The sequence below is a fragment of the Podarcis bocagei genome, assembly GCF_964188305.1.
Source record: "Podarcis bocagei genome assembly, chromosome: Z".
In the NCBI taxonomy this organism is placed as follows: domain Eukaryota; kingdom Metazoa; phylum Chordata; class Lepidosauria; order Squamata; family Lacertidae; genus Podarcis; species Podarcis bocagei.
Window position 1 is genome coordinate 26,992,643 of NC_138140.1, and position 18,553 is coordinate 27,011,195.

Sequence of the window (18,553 nt, forward strand, 5' to 3'; positions counted from 1 at the left end):
CCCGCTGCAATGTCTCCGACCTCCAGTTCACACACGAAGATATCATCAAAGCAATTTCTAACTGATTTGCTTCAGTACATAAAAAGCCTCCAAATGAATAGCACATTTCCCATGCACGATACCACATCAATGGGGGGGCAGTTTTGGGGGGCTTGTATGTGCTTCTCACAGAGTCCAAGATCCCCTCCCCCCAGATGGAAGCAAGAATGCTGATGAGGTCTTTTCCTTTTGTTCTATGCAATTAGTGTGAGTGTTATTAATTAACTGGAGAGGTAACTTCAAAAAGGTCATGGGCATGAATGCCATAGGATTCGAGGTTCTTATGGCCCATTGTAAATGCAGACAAAGGGCTCCACTTTCTACAGGCACCCACCCTATCTAGCTAGAGAAGGGCATGCCAACATCAGCGCTCCCCCTTCCTCCCCACTTCCAACAATGATTTTTGGAAGTTGCCCAAAATCTTGTTTTTTATAAAATGCAGGCATCTGTGCTGGGGTATTTGTAGAACAGGGAATCCAAATAGAAGCAGTAGTAGTGGTTGAGATGTCAGATTTTACCTGAGAACTAATATTGAAAAAGAGGGACTGGCAGGTCCAAAGTAACACTGAGAGCCACACTCCTAATTTAGGAACATAAACTGCGAGATAAGCATGTTAAATAATTCCAATGAAAATAGAAATGGTAATGGAGATTACTAATGTTTACTTATTCATGTGCACAACAGAAATCAGACCAATGAATATGATTAGTATTCACTGTTGCTGTTGCTGCTTCTTTCGATATGCAAATAATACATCATTGATTATGTATTGTCCTCATTTGCATTGCATTTCCTTTGCATGGAAATGAATGGAATGGAATAACATAATAACTGACATATTGAATTGAATAAATTAGTATGTAAGTTACATACTTACGCCACAGAAGGATGTGAGATAAATAGCATCAATTCTGGCGGAAGTTGAACTGCAGCATAGTGGAAACAGTTCTGCTAGGGATGAATAAAGGGCAGAATAGAAAATGATGCCTTCTTACATCTCTTGTGTCAGACTACAACATCCTTTGCATGCAGAAGCTCCCCGGCATCTCCAGATTTGAGGGTGGAAGAGAGACCCCTATCTGAAACCCTGGAGAGCCACTGCTAGTCAGTGTTGAAAAATTATGGGCCAGGTTGACCAATGATCTGATTTGGAATAAGGCAGTTATTTGGTGGTGATAGAATGTATACACTTGATAAGAGTCTTTTGGGGACTTTTTTTAAGTGGTCACCTCTAGCTGGCAGAGACATGGAGGCAGCTGTATCAGTCGACAAGCGAGGAATTGCTATTAAGCCTGTGCAAATAGATCAGACATATTGCTATCTACTGATTGGTTGGCTACTTCATCCAGGGGAAAGAGGGGATAGAACATCTCATTGGGTGAGAGGCTCCCCTTTGAAGTCACGGTCTTATTGTCACACATTTGGCGCCAAACGACACAACTCCAGATTCCTGAAATACCAAATCAATGACCATGAAGTTCATTGCAGATGTTTAGAAAGGTCTGAAAGGCACATTTGGATGCCAGCCAGACAAATTTGTTACTCGGCTTGGGTTTGAAGACTTCTCACAGCTAGATGTGCTTGGCTTTTTCAAGTCCTAATGCAGAAAGTATTGCTTTAATTATTATTATTTAAATAGAGACACATTTAGGTTGCAGTCTTACACATGCTTGGGCTGCAATCCCAGCCGTACTTACCTGGCAGATAACCACATTGAGTTCAGTGGGACTTACTTCTGAGTAGACATGCTTAGGTTTGCAACCTTACTTGAGAGTATTTAGTGAGTCTTACATTTGAGTAGACATGCACAGGGCTGCAGTGCTAAACTTTTATGGATCTCCTAAACACACATGCATACTGTATGTGTTTAGAAGATAGTACTGTATTAAGCATTAGAACCTAAACATACCTTTAAGATTACTAGAGACATATAAAACTGCAACAAAATGTTGCTGTGTACCTCCTCACCTCCTAACAGGAGTGCTCCTGTTTGGAATCCCAACCTGTCGGCCATGTTAGAGGCTCAGACAGGGCATTCGGCTCCCCCACCCCACTGACTTTCAGCATTACATGGCTATTGAGCATGCTCAGTTCTCAATGGTCTGTTGTGCGTTTTGTTTGTTTTTAAGTGGTTGCATCATTGGCTTTTTATTTGCAGATCATATATGGAAAGGATGTGTACAATTGTGAAGAGATTCTAGATAATGGGAGGCAGATTAAGAGTATATGGCTAAAAATTGTAGGAGAGGGAAACAATGTTGACCTTAACACTACAGACCACCAAGCCAGACTGAAGACTTGGAGCAGATTACCAAACATTCAAAAAGGAGAGATATAGTAGTCGTAGGAGGCTTCAGCTGCCCCAATATCTGTTGGAACTCAAACTCTGCCAAGAATGTAAGGTCAAACAAATTCCTCAATTGCCTCACTGATCAACAAAGTGGAAGTACAGGGAGTCTTGGGAGGAAGTGATCATGTCCTTCTCGGTTTCATTCTCCAGTGGCAAGGGAAAGCTGAGTGTAGTGAGACATGCACACTGGACTTTAAGAAGGCTGATTTCAAAAAGCTTTTAAGGGACTATTGGTTGAGATTCCATGGTCAGAAATGCTCCAAGAGAAGGAAGTCCAAGAGGGATGGGAGCTTCTTAAAGGTGAAAGATTGAAGGCACCAAGGCAGTCAATTCTAACAAGAAAGAAAAGTGGGAGGCATTTAAAGAAACCAGTGTGGTTGTAGCTTAAAGATGAGCTGAGATTTAAGAAGGGCATGTATAAGAAACAGAAAAATGGGGAAACCATGAAGGAAGAGTATACACATGTAGCCAACAGTTGCATGGAGAAGGTTTCTCAAAAACAAATCATGCAAGACAAAACTCAGTTCTTTTTTTGATAGAATTAGAAGCTTGTTGGATCAGGAGAATGCTGTGGATGCAGTGTATCTTGATTTCAGTATCTTGATAAAGTCCCACACAATATTCTTGTGATGAAGTGGGTAAAATATGGGCTGGTAAAATGTGCCATGGTTTTTTAGTAATTAATGGGCAAGATTGTGGTTACTTTATCCCTATTGCAGCTATCTAAGTTCTACTCATTTTTCATCACAGTTTGTGTCTCCAATGGAAAAACCTACTCCCATGGAGAATCCTGGCACCCTAACCTTCGGTCCTATGGAATCGTGGAGTGTGTGTTGTGCACCTGCAACATCACCAAGCAAGAATGCAAAAAAATTAATTGCCCCGATCAATATCCTTGCAAGCATCCAAGGAAAATTGAAGGGAAGTGCTGTAAAGTCTGCCCAGGTATGGATAACAGGTTGCTTTGGGTTTAAAAGGGCAGCCCACAACCCCATTCTCAGACCCTGAGTCTTTTAGCATCTGTGGAATGGGGCACAGGGGAACAGCCACGACCTGGCAGGCATTTCAGTCTAACCTAGCCCTAACCTACAACCTAGGATTGTTGTGAGTCTCACGGGGAGGGGGGCATGGAATCATTGGAGTAAATGAGAGAATAAAATGTAATAAGTAAAATATGAATGTATCAACCTATTTCCCTTATAGATGAAATTGGAAGTCAGAACCTTGACAGCAAAGACTACTTCTGTGGTGAAGAGATGCTCCCTGTCTATGAAGCTGTTCTCTCTGAGGAAGGAGAAACCATACGCAAGATAGCGCTGGAGACAGATCAACCACCGCAAGTCAAAATCCACATGTGGACCATTAGAAAAGGTGAGCTGAGAACATTCTCATTCCATCATCAAGGCGTGTGTTTCGGGGGGGGGGCAGTGTGGATCTGTGTTACCATGCCTACTCAGAAGTTGTACTGAATTCAGGAAGGCTTACTCCCAAGCAAGTGGGTTTTGGACTTTAGGATTAAAGTAAACAAAATGGAGTTAGGTATTTTTAAGAACTTAAAGACGAGCTTGGCAACCTGTGGTTCTCAGCCTTATTCTATGCAGATGATATGGAATGGGGGAATTGGGAAGAAAGGGATAAAAGGAGTAGCAGAAAGTGAGGGAGACTGAGAAGGTATAGAGAGAGAGAAAGAGAGAGAGGGTGTGGCGGGAAGAGAGGGGAGGAACGGGAGTAGCAAAAGGAATACATTTAGGACAATCCATTAAAGGGGGGGAGGAGAAAATAAAACAGTAAATAAGACAAGATGCTAAGAAGTACCTCCCCAGAAGACTGCCGTGCCTATGGAGAACAATTTGAGAAAGGCATTCTATCTAGTATCTAGGTCAGAGTTTACCAAACGGAGTTTGCCTAGTATCTAGGTTGGAGTGTGCCTGCCAGTACCTCCTATGATACCTTCAAAAGGTTTCAGTAAATATCCCCTTAAAAATTCACATCAGAGGAGAGTCTGCTTGTTCTTCCTGCCCAGTTCCTCTTTGCACAGGCTCAGCCTCTCCTACATTGAATATTGCCCCTTCAACATACCCATGTTTCATTTGATGCCCAGTTCTGTTCTGAGCAGAGAAGAGTGTAAAGAGCTTCTCTAAACGAACAAGCATGCTGGTGGCTCATGTAGGTGCTTTATCCCCCTACTGATGCAGCATTTTGTGGTCTCCTCTCTCTTTAACAGGGATCAGCCATTGTGGTATGTCCCTTCAACATCCATGTGAGATAATTCCTGCACAGCAGCAATTGTGTGATGGGTCCAAAACGATTGCCCTCTGGTTCAAAATTTTTGGAAACCCATGCTCTCTAGGTTAATGTCTCTCCACTCTCCCTGCACCACCTCCAAATGTGATATAAAAACAAGTTTCTGCATCTGGCACTAACCCCCCCCCCCACCAAAAAATGAGTTGTGTCCCCTTAACAGACTAACTACTTTATTCTGACACAACTTTTCATGGGCAAACAAAGGTAGGCACTCTCCAAAGTCTACTTGGTTGTTGTTTGGTTGGCTTGTTGGTTTTTACAAGGTACACAGGGTTGTTTTGAACCCCTGTATGTTTCGACTTTTTTCTTACTTGTTAAAACATTTTAGCAGAAAATATGCATACCTGCTCCCCCAGCCCACAATTGATAAGGGATTTACCGTATTTTTCGCTCTATAAGACGCATCAGACCACAAGACGCACCTAGTTTTTGGAGGAGGAAAACAAGAAAAAAAATATTCTGAATCTCAGAAGCCAGAACAGAAAGAGGGATCACTGTGCAGTGAAAGCAGCAATCCCTCTTGCTGTTCTGGCTTCTGGGATAGCTGCGCAGCCTGCATTCGCTCCATAAGACGCACACACATTTCCCCTTACTTTTTAGGAGGGAAAAAGTGAGTCTTATAGTGCAAAAAATACGGTACTTTTAGTCAAGCCAGAATGAGCTGAAGCTTTGTGGATAAAGTGAGGAAAGCCTGTTGTCAGATCTGTCTGTATAAGATTATTCTTTTTTGACGCTGGAGCAAATGGAAACATTTAGAGCCTGTTGAAAATCCTGATAATTACTGGTGCCCAATTGCTGCACAATATGGTGCAGTTCGCTGGTGGTTCAAGCTGTGCAATCAAGTTGTGCAAGGCCTGGTGTCAAGAAGCAGAAGGTGGTTCTTGAGTGTGTTCTTCTAACCATTTGCTGCAGGTATCCTGAGCCACTTTGACAAGCAAACAGTATCCAAGGATGAGTTCAGCGAACTACGCCACTTCAAGCAGATCACAAAGACCACTTTGAGTAAGTCAAACGCCTTCTTTGATTTTTCACAAAAACTTAGTTGTGAAGAAATATGCTCTCCAACGCACACATATACACACACACACTTCATACGCAGAGCCTAGACCTTTATGTCTTCAGTCTGTCCCACTGGTCTCAATGTGTGCGTCGGGTTGCATCCTCAATTTACTAATTGGATTAATTGTACTGTTGTCTCTGAGACGTTTGGATCTGATCATTTCGGAACATAAAGCAAAATGATTGTGATAGACGTTTAGATAGGGCTGCCATATTTCAAAAAGTGAAAATCTGGACTTATGGCAGCCCTCATTTATAAAATTATGCATGGCATGGAGAAAGTGGCTAGAGAAATGTTTTTCTCCCTGTGTTGTTACACTAGAAATTGTGGACTTCCAATGAAGCCAAATGTTGGGAAATTCAGGAATGACAAAAGCAAGTACTTCTCCACGTAGCACATAGTTGAACTATGGAACTCGCTTCCACAGGAAGAAGTGATGGCCACCATCTTGGATGATTTTTTTAAAAAAAGGATTAGCCAATTTCATGGAGGAGAAGGTTATCAATGGCTACTGGCCATAGTGGAGATTCCATAGTTGAAGGCAGTAATGTGTCTGAATACCAGCTGCTGGAAATCACAGCAGGGGAGGTTGCGCTTGTGGTTGAATCCTGATCGCTTGCTTCGCTGGTCCCTGTGAGAACAGGATGATGGGTCATTGAGGAGATCCAGCAGGCTCTTCTTGTGTGCTTATATGAATTAGCACATCAAGCAAATTAACTTCACTTGCCAATGTCTCGATAAAGGGTGCTTCCACATTGTCACTATTTTGTGGGCGAAATTTAAGCACGTATCAGAACTTTAGATTTCCACAGTTAAAGGCTTTGTTACCCTAGCGAAACAAAGCCACTTAAAAAAAAAGAAAGGATCTGACTTTTTGCAGTTTAGAAAGTGAGACAGAAATGGATTAGAAAGTGTGACGTGAACAAATAATAGGAAGACCTATAAACACCCTCCGAGCAAGTCAGGATGTCCTTTGTCATATATTAACAAGGCAAACAAATCAGAATGGGTGCTCGATCTAGATGAGATATAATCTAACTTCCACAGAAGCTTCCTGCAAGCAAATCAGGGTGGGTGCCAGTGCTGGATTTATGTATGGGCTAAGTAGGCTGAAGCCTAGGGCCTCTAGATCTAGGGGGTCTCCCCAGCCCGCCCAGCCCCCAGCAGGCAGTTTGCCCTCTCCCAAAATTGCAAACCCAAGACTTCATGCGAGGGCAGGGCAGGGCAGCTCAGGCCCAGCAACTATGAGACTCAGGGCCAGCCAGTGGGGCCCTATTTTTTGACCCATGTGCTAGGTCATTTTCACAAGGTCAGCAAAGCTCTTCAGAAATCAGACCTGTTATTGAGTTCTTGTGCAAGTTTGTACAGTTCACTTCTGGATTTTTTAAGGAAAACTAGAGAAGATTTTGATGAGCTTGAGAAACAAGCAAAAACCACCTTGCCAAATGTCAACTACAAAACAAGGAGACAACGAGTAAGGGAACGGCAAAGAAATGACAGAAGTGCACTTGGTGCCTTAGATGCACTTTCTTCAAGAGATAAGTTTAGGATAAAATTCCTATATTAGATGCACTTGGAGCCATTTTAAAAAGAAGTACTGTGTACAGTGATGTTGCACAAGTGTTTTCCATTCTTGCTAATCTGACAGCATCTAAGCAAGAAATTCAGCAAGGTGTTGAACTGTTGATGGAAGCATACCCAGAAGATATTGACCTCAAACTTCTTGATGAACTTTGCACTTTCACCTGTACATGAGACAAAGACATAGGCTTACAGCAGAGCACTCTCTGTCTCATACAGACCTTTATCAAATTATATACAAGAAAAAAATTCAGATGGCCTTTCCTAATGTAGAAGCAATCTTGTGGCTATTTCTTAGCTTTATGGTCACTAACTGCTCAGGAGAGAGGAGTTTTTCAAGACTCAAAAGGATTAAAAATGAATTATGGGCCACAATGTCTCAAGAGAGGTTGTCCGCACTGAGCATTATGTACATTGAAAGTGACAAACTTAGACAAACAAATTTTGATGAAGTTTTGGATGGTTTTGCTATAAGGAAGGCTAGGGGGGAACATTTTTAGTCATACTGTATTTGATGGTTGTAGTTTACTTCTTAATATGTATTTTAAAACTGACTGTTTAATGACAACATAAAGTAGATTCTAAAAGTGCCACATTGTCAGGTAACCATGATCATATTATTTACATTTCCCAGGCAATAAAATTTGTAAACTCAATGTGTGTTTTCCAACTTCATTTTCCTAAAAAATAATGCTTATTCCACAAAAGTTCAGTTATTGCAAAAGTTTTTTCAGTGTTAATTTTAACATTTATGCATTTTTTAAAATCACTGTGGTATTAAACAATAATATCTTATGTCCTTTAGAGGAGAAATCGTGAATTGAAGAATTTTAAATACCCACCATCATCCTTGGTTTCACTCAATTTTCTTTATAACACTCTTCCATTTTCTTCTAGTCGTGAGGGTGGGGGAGGGGCCTCACAAGTGGAGCAGCCTAGGGCCTGTATTCATCTAAATCTGGCCCTGATAGGTGCTCAATAAACAAGTTGTCTAGAGAAGCCCACAATCTGACCATACCAAGAAAAATTCCAAGGCAGCAACTTTTGAAAATATTCTGATCTTTATTTCATTTGTGTGAATCAAAGGGCTGTTTACATGATCAGTGGTACTAGACAAACAATCCCTTGATTCTTTTCAGCCTCTGATTTGTTTACATGTACGTGGAGTGAGTCAAAAGCTGAAGCCTACTGAAAGTCAAGAATGACTGGCAAAATTAAGCCTTCTTAACTGATCTCTTCCAGGAATTTCTGATATGTAGAAAGTGGGTGGGATACACAGTTCCCTAGAGCCAAATTGTAATCTGACCAGAGATAGTCAGCAAGAGCTAGAACACCCTAGAATTCCTTGTCTGTGCTGCCAGATGCCTTTGCTCTCAAATTGCAATCTCTGGATTTTTTTTTGCTGTGTAAAGAAGACCTTGGAGGTATCCAAATAGATTCCACTGAATGAGCATGATACAAAAGGGAAAGCACCTGCCTCTGTCTATGCATTGCTTCATATGTTTCCACAGTTAGTTGCAGGAAAGAACAAATAGCAAACAGGATTTTCTCTGTTTTCTGTCTGTAAAGGTAAAGGTAAAGAGACCCCTGACCATTAGGTCCAGTCGTGACCGACTCTGGGGTTGCGGCACTCATCTCGCTTTACTGGCCGAGGGAGCCAGCGTACAGCTTCCAGGTCATGTGGCCAGCATGACTAAGCTGCTTCTGGCAAACCAGAGCAGCGCACGGAAATGCCATTTACCTTCCCGCCAGAGTGGTACCTATTTATCTACTTGCACTTTGACATGCTTTCGAACTGCTAGGTTGGCAGGAGTTGTAGCCGTTATTAATGCCTTTAAAGCCCGCAAGAGATTTTATTCAAGGGCTTCCCAATAATGGCTAGTTTGACATCATGGCTATAGCAAAGAGTAGAAAAGTAGGCATGTAAAGTTTACCATTGCATATACATCTCTCAATCTCTCTGCACTTCACAGTTCTAGAATTGATGTTAGGCAACTGAATGGATGGACTGACTCCTTAAAGCCTTGTGGTTTGAGACAATATGTAGTTCTTGCATTGGTATTATAGTTACAACAAAATGTTGCCATGTGTTTCCTCACCTCTTAGCAGAAGTGCTGCTATTCAAGCTTCCAGAGAGGCAGCCATGTCCTCCTCCAATGATAACTATAGGTCCCATCAACACCGTACATTTCAAGCACATGGCTTCTCCCAAAGAAGCCCAGAAACTGTAGTTTGTAGTTTGTAACTCTGCACGGGGCAAACTACAGTTCCTGTGATCTTTTAGGGAACTGTGCGATGCTAATGTAAACCAGTGAGACCCAAATGTCTTTGGGATGAAAATTCTCTTAGGAAAGACATGAACGTATAGAGGCTCTTCCCATCAACCTTCTGGGGTTCAGATGTGCTTCCATGTGATAAAAAGCTTCTCTGTGCTGTGACATATTTGGTGCCCCTGCATTGAAGTGAAATATTTGTTTGTGTTTTGTTTTAGGCCAGTGGAAAATATTCAGTGAGGGAGAAGCTCAGATAAGCCAAATGTGTGAAGCTCGGGTGTGCAGGACAGAGCTGGAAGATTTGGTAAAGGTTTTGTACCTGGAGAAGTCTGAGAAGGAACATTGCTAAGAGAGAAACGCCAGAAAGCCGATGAAGGCATGGATCTGCAGCTGGACTGCGGGCTTAATCTGCTTCTCCTAAAAGCCCTAAAAGCCAAACTTATAATGCAAGTCAATATTCATCTCATGCCCAATGTAACCTGCTCCTTCATGTAGATCTGTCTCAGGCTTTTCAGTATCTCTCCGGAAGACATAGGAGGCTGTGTTACTGGCAGGAGACAACGGGAGGGTTTAGCTTCATGTAAAGGGTCGTGGCTTTACTGGTTTGGGAAAAATAATAATAGTAATTACATCCGGCAAGCTTAATGATCAAGGAAAAGGCCTAACAACAAAAATGAAAATGTTTTATATGCAGATCTGGAAATGACTCTGACAGCAATATTGGAGAGCTTGGAATATAAAGTGAGATTTCAGACTAACAGGTACCATGGCTTTTGGCGCAGTGCCTCTGGGGCTAATCACATTACATGTTAAAATGTACAATACAGCCTTGATGCAGGTCTTGTTTTGTTTTGTTTTAAGAGCAAAACAGCTTCAAGAGTGGGGGCAGGCAGGCAGGCAGGCAGGAAAGGTGCTTATCCCTCATAAACACACACATGGAAAACAACCCCCCTGCCCAGGTGGAGTAGCTTGGAGAAATGATTTTAGTCATCATCATCATCATCATCATCATCAAAAGGGCTGGTGATGAAAGGATTAAGCCAGATGCAAGGAACATTTTTCAGCTGAAGGGTCACATTTCCACATGTGCAACCTGCCAGGGGTGGATGTTGCGATGGATGTGACTCTTACCTTTACAGAGTAGGCTCCAGCCCAGCCATGCTGCTTTCTGGGCGTGCATCTCTCTATCCAAGCAAGCCAGGGACATTTTTACAGTTCATGGGACATATTCCAGCCAGGCAACAGAACTGGAGGAGAGTGTAGGGCAGGGTGATGGGAGTGTGGCCTGAGGAGAGTTCCAAGGGGCAGACAGAGAGGCGGGGGCAGGGCATAATTTGCCTCTGACCTTAGTTTAAGCACTCCCTGTCGCTTCCTCTGCTTCTCCACTCTTAACCTTGCTTTCCGAAAACGGGCATCAAGGTGTTGTTGCGTGCATGAGCATGTAATGCATAGTTTTCCTGTTAACTGTTGAAATAGCAGACATTAGCACGAATTACTCTATTTTTCTACTAATTTGAGGGAAAGGCTCCTTTTTAAATCATTTCCACTCATTTCCAACTCGGTATAGGTAGCTCAAAGCTGTTTTCCTGTGGTCCCTTTTAGCATGCATCTTGGCCGCCAAGCAGCCTTAATGAAGTCATAATCCCTGGAGCACAAGAAGAACTTTAAACTGCTTATGATGCTCTGCAGGGATGGAGAAGAGGAAAAAAAGAAATGGTGCATTTTGAGAATGATTTTTTTTAAGAGTAAATAGTAGGCCAGGGGCGCCAATCCTATGCACTGAGTAGCTGGGAAATGAAGAGTTGCAGCTCCTTTACGTACATACTTCTGCTATTTAGTCTTTAAAAAATACATTCACACAATGTAATCACACAGTTAAGGGACCTTCCAATCATACCTTCAGCTGCTGTTTTTCCAGATTTTTCTGCGTGTTTCCACATGACATCATTGTCATTCCATTGCTATTCTGCAACATTGCAGTCATCAAGACTACTTTTTCTTCCGTCACAAAATTTCCAACATTTGTGGAATTTCTGGAACAGTTCTGCAAGATCTGCATTGTGAGGAAGGTGTCATGCAATTTCCCAATTTCTTTTTTGGGGGGAGAGGGGTGAGTTTCAGCAGTTTCTGTTTGGGGTGAATTTCAGCAGTTTCTGTTTCCCATATTTTCCCTATCCTTTTTGATAGAGTGACACTAGAGGCTAGCTCAGTCAGAAGCAGTGAACTCAAGTAGTTCCTGCTGCCTATGCTCCTAAATTCCCATAGAGTCAGAATTCCAAGTGTTATATACCTACATGCACACAGACACCCCAGCTGCAAAAAGCCTATCAGTAACTTGTGTTTGTGCTCATAATTCCGAGATTTACTGGTTGGTGGAACAAGAGAATGGAAGAGGTGTGGCTACAGGCACAGAACTTTTCTCAATGTGAAAATATGATACCACCCTCCAAAGAACAATGACAAGTGACCACTGGGGTGGGCAGTCTGCTACAATTTCACTCCAGAAAACAAGAAGTAACAGTACCTATAGTGCTGTAAACAGTAGGTCTGGAAGAGCCTCCAGTTTGGCCTGGGGAAGGAAGTATCATTTCTTGCCAGAACTGCAGGCCACATTCCCACCGATCCTTTCAACTATACCATGCTTCATGCATTAAGCTATGCTAATGGCTTCACTGCTATATCATTTGCACATGGCTTTCTAAGCAACCTCCCTGCCATCAGCTTCTGCCCATTGTTTCACACCATATAAAACGGAAGGTAGGAGCTGATCAATATTTTAGTTATGATTCATTTCAGGAAGGTAGCGCTCACCAAAACTGGCAAATGCCACAGCAAGGGAGGGGCCTTAGCTTGGTGGTAGAACTCACACTTTATTCCAGGTTTAGTCCCTGGGTTCACTCTCCAGGTAAGCCTGGACTGGGTGGGACTCCTGCTTGAATCAGTGGAGAGTCATTGCCAGTCAGTAGTGCAGACCAGGGATAGCCAACGTGGAGCCCACCAGATGCTATTGGACTGCAGCTCCCATCAGCCCTCAGCTAGCATGGCCTATGATCAGGAATGTGGAAGCTGTGGTCCAGCAACCTGGAGGACACCATGTTGTCTTGTCCCTGTTGTAGAGGATACTGACTCAGCAGAAGGCACCTTCCTGTGTCACAGTAAAGTTATGGCAACAGCTGGTGCACATTTGAAGTCTCCTTTGTGGCCTGTCTTGGCAAAGGCCTACTTTGTCAGGTGCAGTGCTGGAGTTGTATCCAACACCCCACTTCCCCTTCCTCTGCTTCTCCCCCCATACACACACAAAGGCTGTTCCAGAGGACCCCCCCAAAAAACCCTCTGGAACAGATTTTGCATGAGGGGGTTGTAGCAGGGAAGGGAAGTTATGTTGTGCAAGTGGGAGTTGTTTTGCGAACAGAAGAGAAGCGTTGGATTTAGTCCCACCACAGCCAGAGTGGTCTACAAAGTGATTCTTCCCAGACATGGAAGTATAATCTAAAGCATCAAGCACCTCTCTCAGTGGAAACTTAATGAGCACTTAGGCCTAATTATTAGCAGATAAGGTGTGGTATACCTATTTCTGGAGTATACCACTGTGAGGTGGGAAGTTCATGGAAAGTGTACAGTACTTATTTTTTATTTTTGAAAGAAAAGTGAATTACTTTCTGTATTTGTGACAAGAAAGGTGGGGTGCAGACTGTGTATTTATTTGTATGATAACAACTTTTTAAGGAAAAGGAAGCACCAATGTAGTGAGTTTGCTTAAGATTAACAAATATACACCATAGCCTGGGTTTAGGTTGGGCTTCTCCCCACCCACTTCCCAAGACACATACTTGTAACCATTATTTATGTACTTGTTCTATCACTTTTATAAGTTAATAAACTTGAAGTTGTTCCAAACAGGAAAGTTTCTCTCTCATGGGGATGGGCCTAATGTGCATTTCATTGTCTTAGACAATTGCAATTTTGTAAAGCAGGCTTTGACACAAAAAAGGCAACACATATTCTAATTTTGACAGTTTCTCAGAACCAACACCTACGTAATGTATTCTTTGTCTGCAGAATGAGCCAAACATTTTCCATTATCCATCCTGGTCTTTCCTCTAAGGAACTGAGGGAGACATGCATAACTTCCCCCTCTGTTTGGTCATCACCACAACGCCAGGAGGCATGTTAGTCAGTGACTGCTGGTGACCAATGAAAGGCAGGCTTAGCTGGGTTAGGTTTATTGAATTTATGAATCGCTTCCCACAACAAAAGTCCCAAAGTGATTTACAACAGGAATGTAAAACAGTAATAAATGTACATAAACATATTGAAACATAACCGGAGTAAAACATCCATTCATTGATGCTACCCTGGAAAAACAAAAACATGTTCGCCGGGTACCAAATGAGAAATAAAGTTGATGCCAGATGACCTCCTTGGGTAGAGCATTCTGTAGATGGGTTACTAATATAGAGAAGGCCTGTTCTCTCAGTTTTACTCACCAGACCTTCCTGAAGGGCCTCAGTTGATGATATCAGGGTCTAGGAAAGTTCATTTGGGGAAAGGCGACTTTAGCTATCAGGGCCCTGAGCCATAGGAGGTCAAAAACAGCTGTTTGAATTGGGTCCAACAAAATCAGCAGTCAGTGCAGTCAGGCTAGAACTTGTGCCTTATTGTCCCAATTAACAATATAGCTACCATCTTTTGCACTTCCTGTAGTTCCTGAACTGTCTTCAAAGGCGGCCCCACAAACAATGCATTGCAGTGGTCATCATCATCAACACTTTATTTGCATTCAACAGACCATTTAAATTTATAAAAATTGAGAATTACTAAAAGTAATAAAAGTACACATTAATACAACTGAAAAACATAGAATTATAATGCTAAATGTGTGTGTGTGTAGATGATTGATAGATAGATGATAGATTAGATATAGAGAGATAGAGTCATAAGTGGTCTAGTATGGCTGGACATAGTCAAAAACTTTGCCACTTGCCCCATGACTGGAGCCCTGGCGTAAACTGACCATAAGAGACTCAGAAGAGTGGTCAGACAGTGACTGTAGAATGGGATCTATTAGGTCTCTCATAACTGCTTGCCAGAAAAGGACATGGAAGATAGACTCCTTCTCAACATTGTTACAAGGGCAGCATCTATGGTTCATTGGGTACCTACCTTATAACAACTTGGAAGGAAGAACATTAAACTTTGCCAAATATAAAACCTTCCTACATTCAGGGATACATAGTTTACCATCCCAAATATGGCATTCAATCTCTGCAGGGGAGACATGATTAACCACATCCACTGGGAGAAGCAGGATCCCTGTGCAATTCCTTGGAGCGCTTGGAAATCTATATCCAGAAAGCCGCTGTTAAACAATTGATTTGGCATCCTTTAGATCCTGAGTTAACAGGTAAGAAGGTGAAAAACCCTTGAAGTGACCTTTTGCACCACAGCCTTCAGCCAATGTGATTCAAAAGAACAGAACATTACCTTAGAAGCCAAGGCATTAGGAGTAAACACATGATAGCAGCAAAGCCAAAAAATGAATAGAATAAATCCACACTAGGCACTTTAAAGAGTTCAGGCTGCCTTCCAGATTAAGGGTGGCTCAAGTGGCATGCCTTGAAATGTTGAATATTAACCTTATGGGGGGGAAAGTTTGAGTTCCTTTGAATGAATGCTTAAAATCAGGAAACCAAGTTTGTGCCCCAAAAGCAATACTTGGCTTTATATACCTGGATAGCTACTGGAAGAAATTCCCCATCCTTTTAGAAAAAAAAATTTGTTCCACTTTAGTCCTGGCATATTTTTCTCATACCCTCCACCCTTACAGTTTCAGGAAACCATATGCCTAGATATTTATAGGAGGAAACTTGTTCAATTCTATTGTGCCCCATACAATCAAAGAATCTGAATTTCTTCTATGTTAACAAACAAGCAAACAAAAAAGTACTGTACCTTGATTTCGGAATACTTAACTGTTAATATATTGTTCTTACCATAAGTACTTATAATTGCAATTTAGTGCTAATTTCTGTGTTATTTGCAAACAGATTATTCTGAAAACAAGTAACACGGAAATAAGAGCTAAACATGCCCTATACAGTATTGTGCTATATTTCCAGACGTGGCTTTTATGCTGTGTTTTATTACACAAATATAATGCAGAAATTAACTGTTAGAGAAACATCAGGAAAATGGAATAAACTGTTGTGTGAATGCAGCCAATTACAGCAGATGTCATTTAACCCAGCATCCTTGCTTTTAAACCCAGTTTAGCAGCAGGACTAAATATGGAGTCAAATAGGTAGGAATCATACATAGTACGGTCCTTCATGAGTGCTCCTCCATGCTGAAAGCAACCATACAAAACCTCCGTTTACTTTGAATGAAAAGCTAGAAAGTCAGGGAGAGAGGTTTATCTGAAAGTGCTTCCTCCCATAATGACCTGCCTAGGCGTGAAGGGGAGCAGCAGGGGAGGCCCTGTTGGAAGTGCTACCACCCTCTGTGGTTCAAGGGGTGGTGACACATGCAAGGGCATTCTCCGTGGTGACTCCCCATTTCTTGAATGGATGCTTCTTGGGCCATCACCATGTGCTATTTCAATGATCAGTCATGACACACATATTTGCCCAGGCCTTTGTTTGCATAGGTGTTTACTAGCCTCCTGTATTCATGTACATGGCTGAGCACTGCAGTTCTGTCTTCTGTCCCCCTGTTTTGTTATCTTCCTATTGGTGGTGTTTGTGGTTTTACTTTATTATATTAAAGGAACATTGTGCTTATTTTAAGTGTGATGTTTCTGTAAGTCAGAGACCCAGGGACCATTTGATGAAGGCTGGGTTATAACAATGTATGTATGTATGTATGTATGTATGTATGTATGTATGTATAAATAATGTTGTAGCCTAGCCTCCTTCCTGATGAGATGGTTTTTCTGGCTGCTGGTATGCAGAGAGAGTTTGCTTTTTTATTTTTCACAACGATGCATGGGAAGCTTCCCACAACTAGGACTACAGTCTGAAGTGATATATCTGAGGAAAGGCCAATCTGTGTTTGTACAATTGAAATCACCTGTAAGCCAGTGTAAGTGGAAATACAATTTACAGAGTTTGAGGGTTTTGCCAGCATCACTTCACCTGGTCCCCGCAGGCCCTGTGCCATCAGCATGGGTGCAATGCATGCTGGGATGATCATAAGCCCAGTTTAGCTCTGGGGTGGAATTTCAAAAACATTGCCACTTAAGCAGTCAAAGGTAAGGCCTCCCTCAGGGCAAGAGGTTTATGTACCAGGCCTGGCTGATGTTAAGAAAGTGAAGACTTATTTCACAACATGAAAGAGCTAATGTGTCAGTCACTAAAAGCAGACAAACAACTTCAAGCACAGTGGCTCTTTTCCCAGCCGGTTTATGATGAAGAAGAAATAGATTTATTACATATTGTGCAGGCAGCAGGGGGGAAGTAATCCTAATCCCAAATATATAATCAAGAGTTGATGTAAAATTTTAAAAAAGGTAGTGGAAGGATCTGCTTAATTGCACAACAGCTTTAAGCAAGCTTTTTGTGCTACTGCAGCCAACGGTGACTGTTAATTTGTGCATGAAATTAATCCTCTGCTGCTCTGATCAGCTTTCATGATGTTTGTTAACGCAGCCAGTATTTTGCTGATCCAATGACTTAAAAAAATAAAACCACGCCCAATGTTGTATCAGCCTGTATTAGTGTTTGAAAATCCAGTAAAATCAAAGTTCTGTCAGTGATCAGAACTTTGTCAGATTTCATCTTTGCCCTTCCCTGCACTCTCCAGAACCAATGTTGTATCCACTCCTGCCTTCCCAATTTCCTTCAGGATTTGTCCCTAACTTTCCAGATGTTTGCTTCCCGGGCCTCTCTACCCTCTGACCCAAGCTAGTACATGAAGGGGAGGAGAGATGTGGGACTGCAGATCCTACTATACTTGCCTTCCTGGTTGCCCTCTGCCTGCAGTGCTCTAGAATGCCTGCTCTAGAATGTAGAACCCTGATTTTCCAGGGTTCTGTGTCATGCAAGGCAAGCTACATGATAGAACAGCTCCCTGGTGAACAAGGTAGCCCTCCAACTTGTGGAGGGCATCAGGAATGAAGGGTGGAGCTAGCACACTTGTTCCCCTACTCTCAATACTCAATATGTTGTTTTAATAGGGAGTAAAGCAAAATTGACCTGAACCAGTGGGTGGGTGCAGCAATAGGCAGAAAGGCACACTAACTTGTTGGTAAAGTAGATCACTTGCTCTTAGGCTTTACTTCCTGTTGGTTTTCCAATATAGTTCAAGTCAGTCTGTATGAACAGAAGAACAGAAGAGGAGCCTGCTGTGTCAGGTCGATGACTCATTTAGTGCAGCACAGATGTCTGTTGGAAGCCCCCCAAAAAAGAACATGAGTGCAACAGCACTCTGCCCACCTGTAATTTCCAGCAACTGGTATTCAGAGACATACTGCCTATGACAGTGAAGGTAGAACAGAGCCATCACAGCTGGTAGTCATTGGTAGCTTTGCTCTCCCTTAATTTCTCTAATCTTCTTTTAAAGCCATCCAAGTTGGTGGCCACCACTGCCTCCTGTAGGTGTGAGTTCCATAGTTCAGCTATGTGCTGTGTGAAGGAGTCCTTTATTTTATCTGTTCTGAATATTCCAACATTCTTCATGGGATGTTCACAAGTTCCAGTATTATGAGAGAAGAAGACAAGTGTTTCTACCCAAAAGGTGCCACAGAATATGTACAGAAGCAGACCTTCAAACTCCCCTGAGAATCTCCTTTGCTCCCCCCTCCCTCATAATCAGAAATGACATTCTGATGAGTGCATCCAAAATGAACATGCATTCAAACACAGAAGAGACTTAAACTGAAATGAGACAAAGACCACCAGTCTCACTTAGGCAGTAATCCTTATCATGTCTAATCAGAAGTAAGTCTT

General features: G+C 42.2%; 1 protein-coding gene across 1 annotated transcript in view; it reads left to right on the forward strand.

Moving 5' to 3' along the window:
* Positions 1-13,512, forward strand: part of CHRDL1 (chordin like 1) — a 60,629-nt gene extending 47,117 nt beyond the window's left edge. Inside the window, exons 9-12 of the mRNA XM_081179332.1 lie at positions 3,141-3,335; positions 3,594-3,761; positions 5,607-5,696; positions 9,827-13,512. Coding sequence (XP_081035458.1) covers positions 3,141-3,335; positions 3,594-3,761; positions 5,607-5,696; positions 9,827-9,957 — 584 coding nt within the window. The 3' untranslated portion in view covers positions 9,958-13,512. The remainder of the gene's footprint in view (positions 1-3,140; positions 3,336-3,593; positions 3,762-5,606; positions 5,697-9,826) is intronic.
* The last annotated feature ends 5,041 nt before the right edge of the window (positions 13,513-18,553 follow it).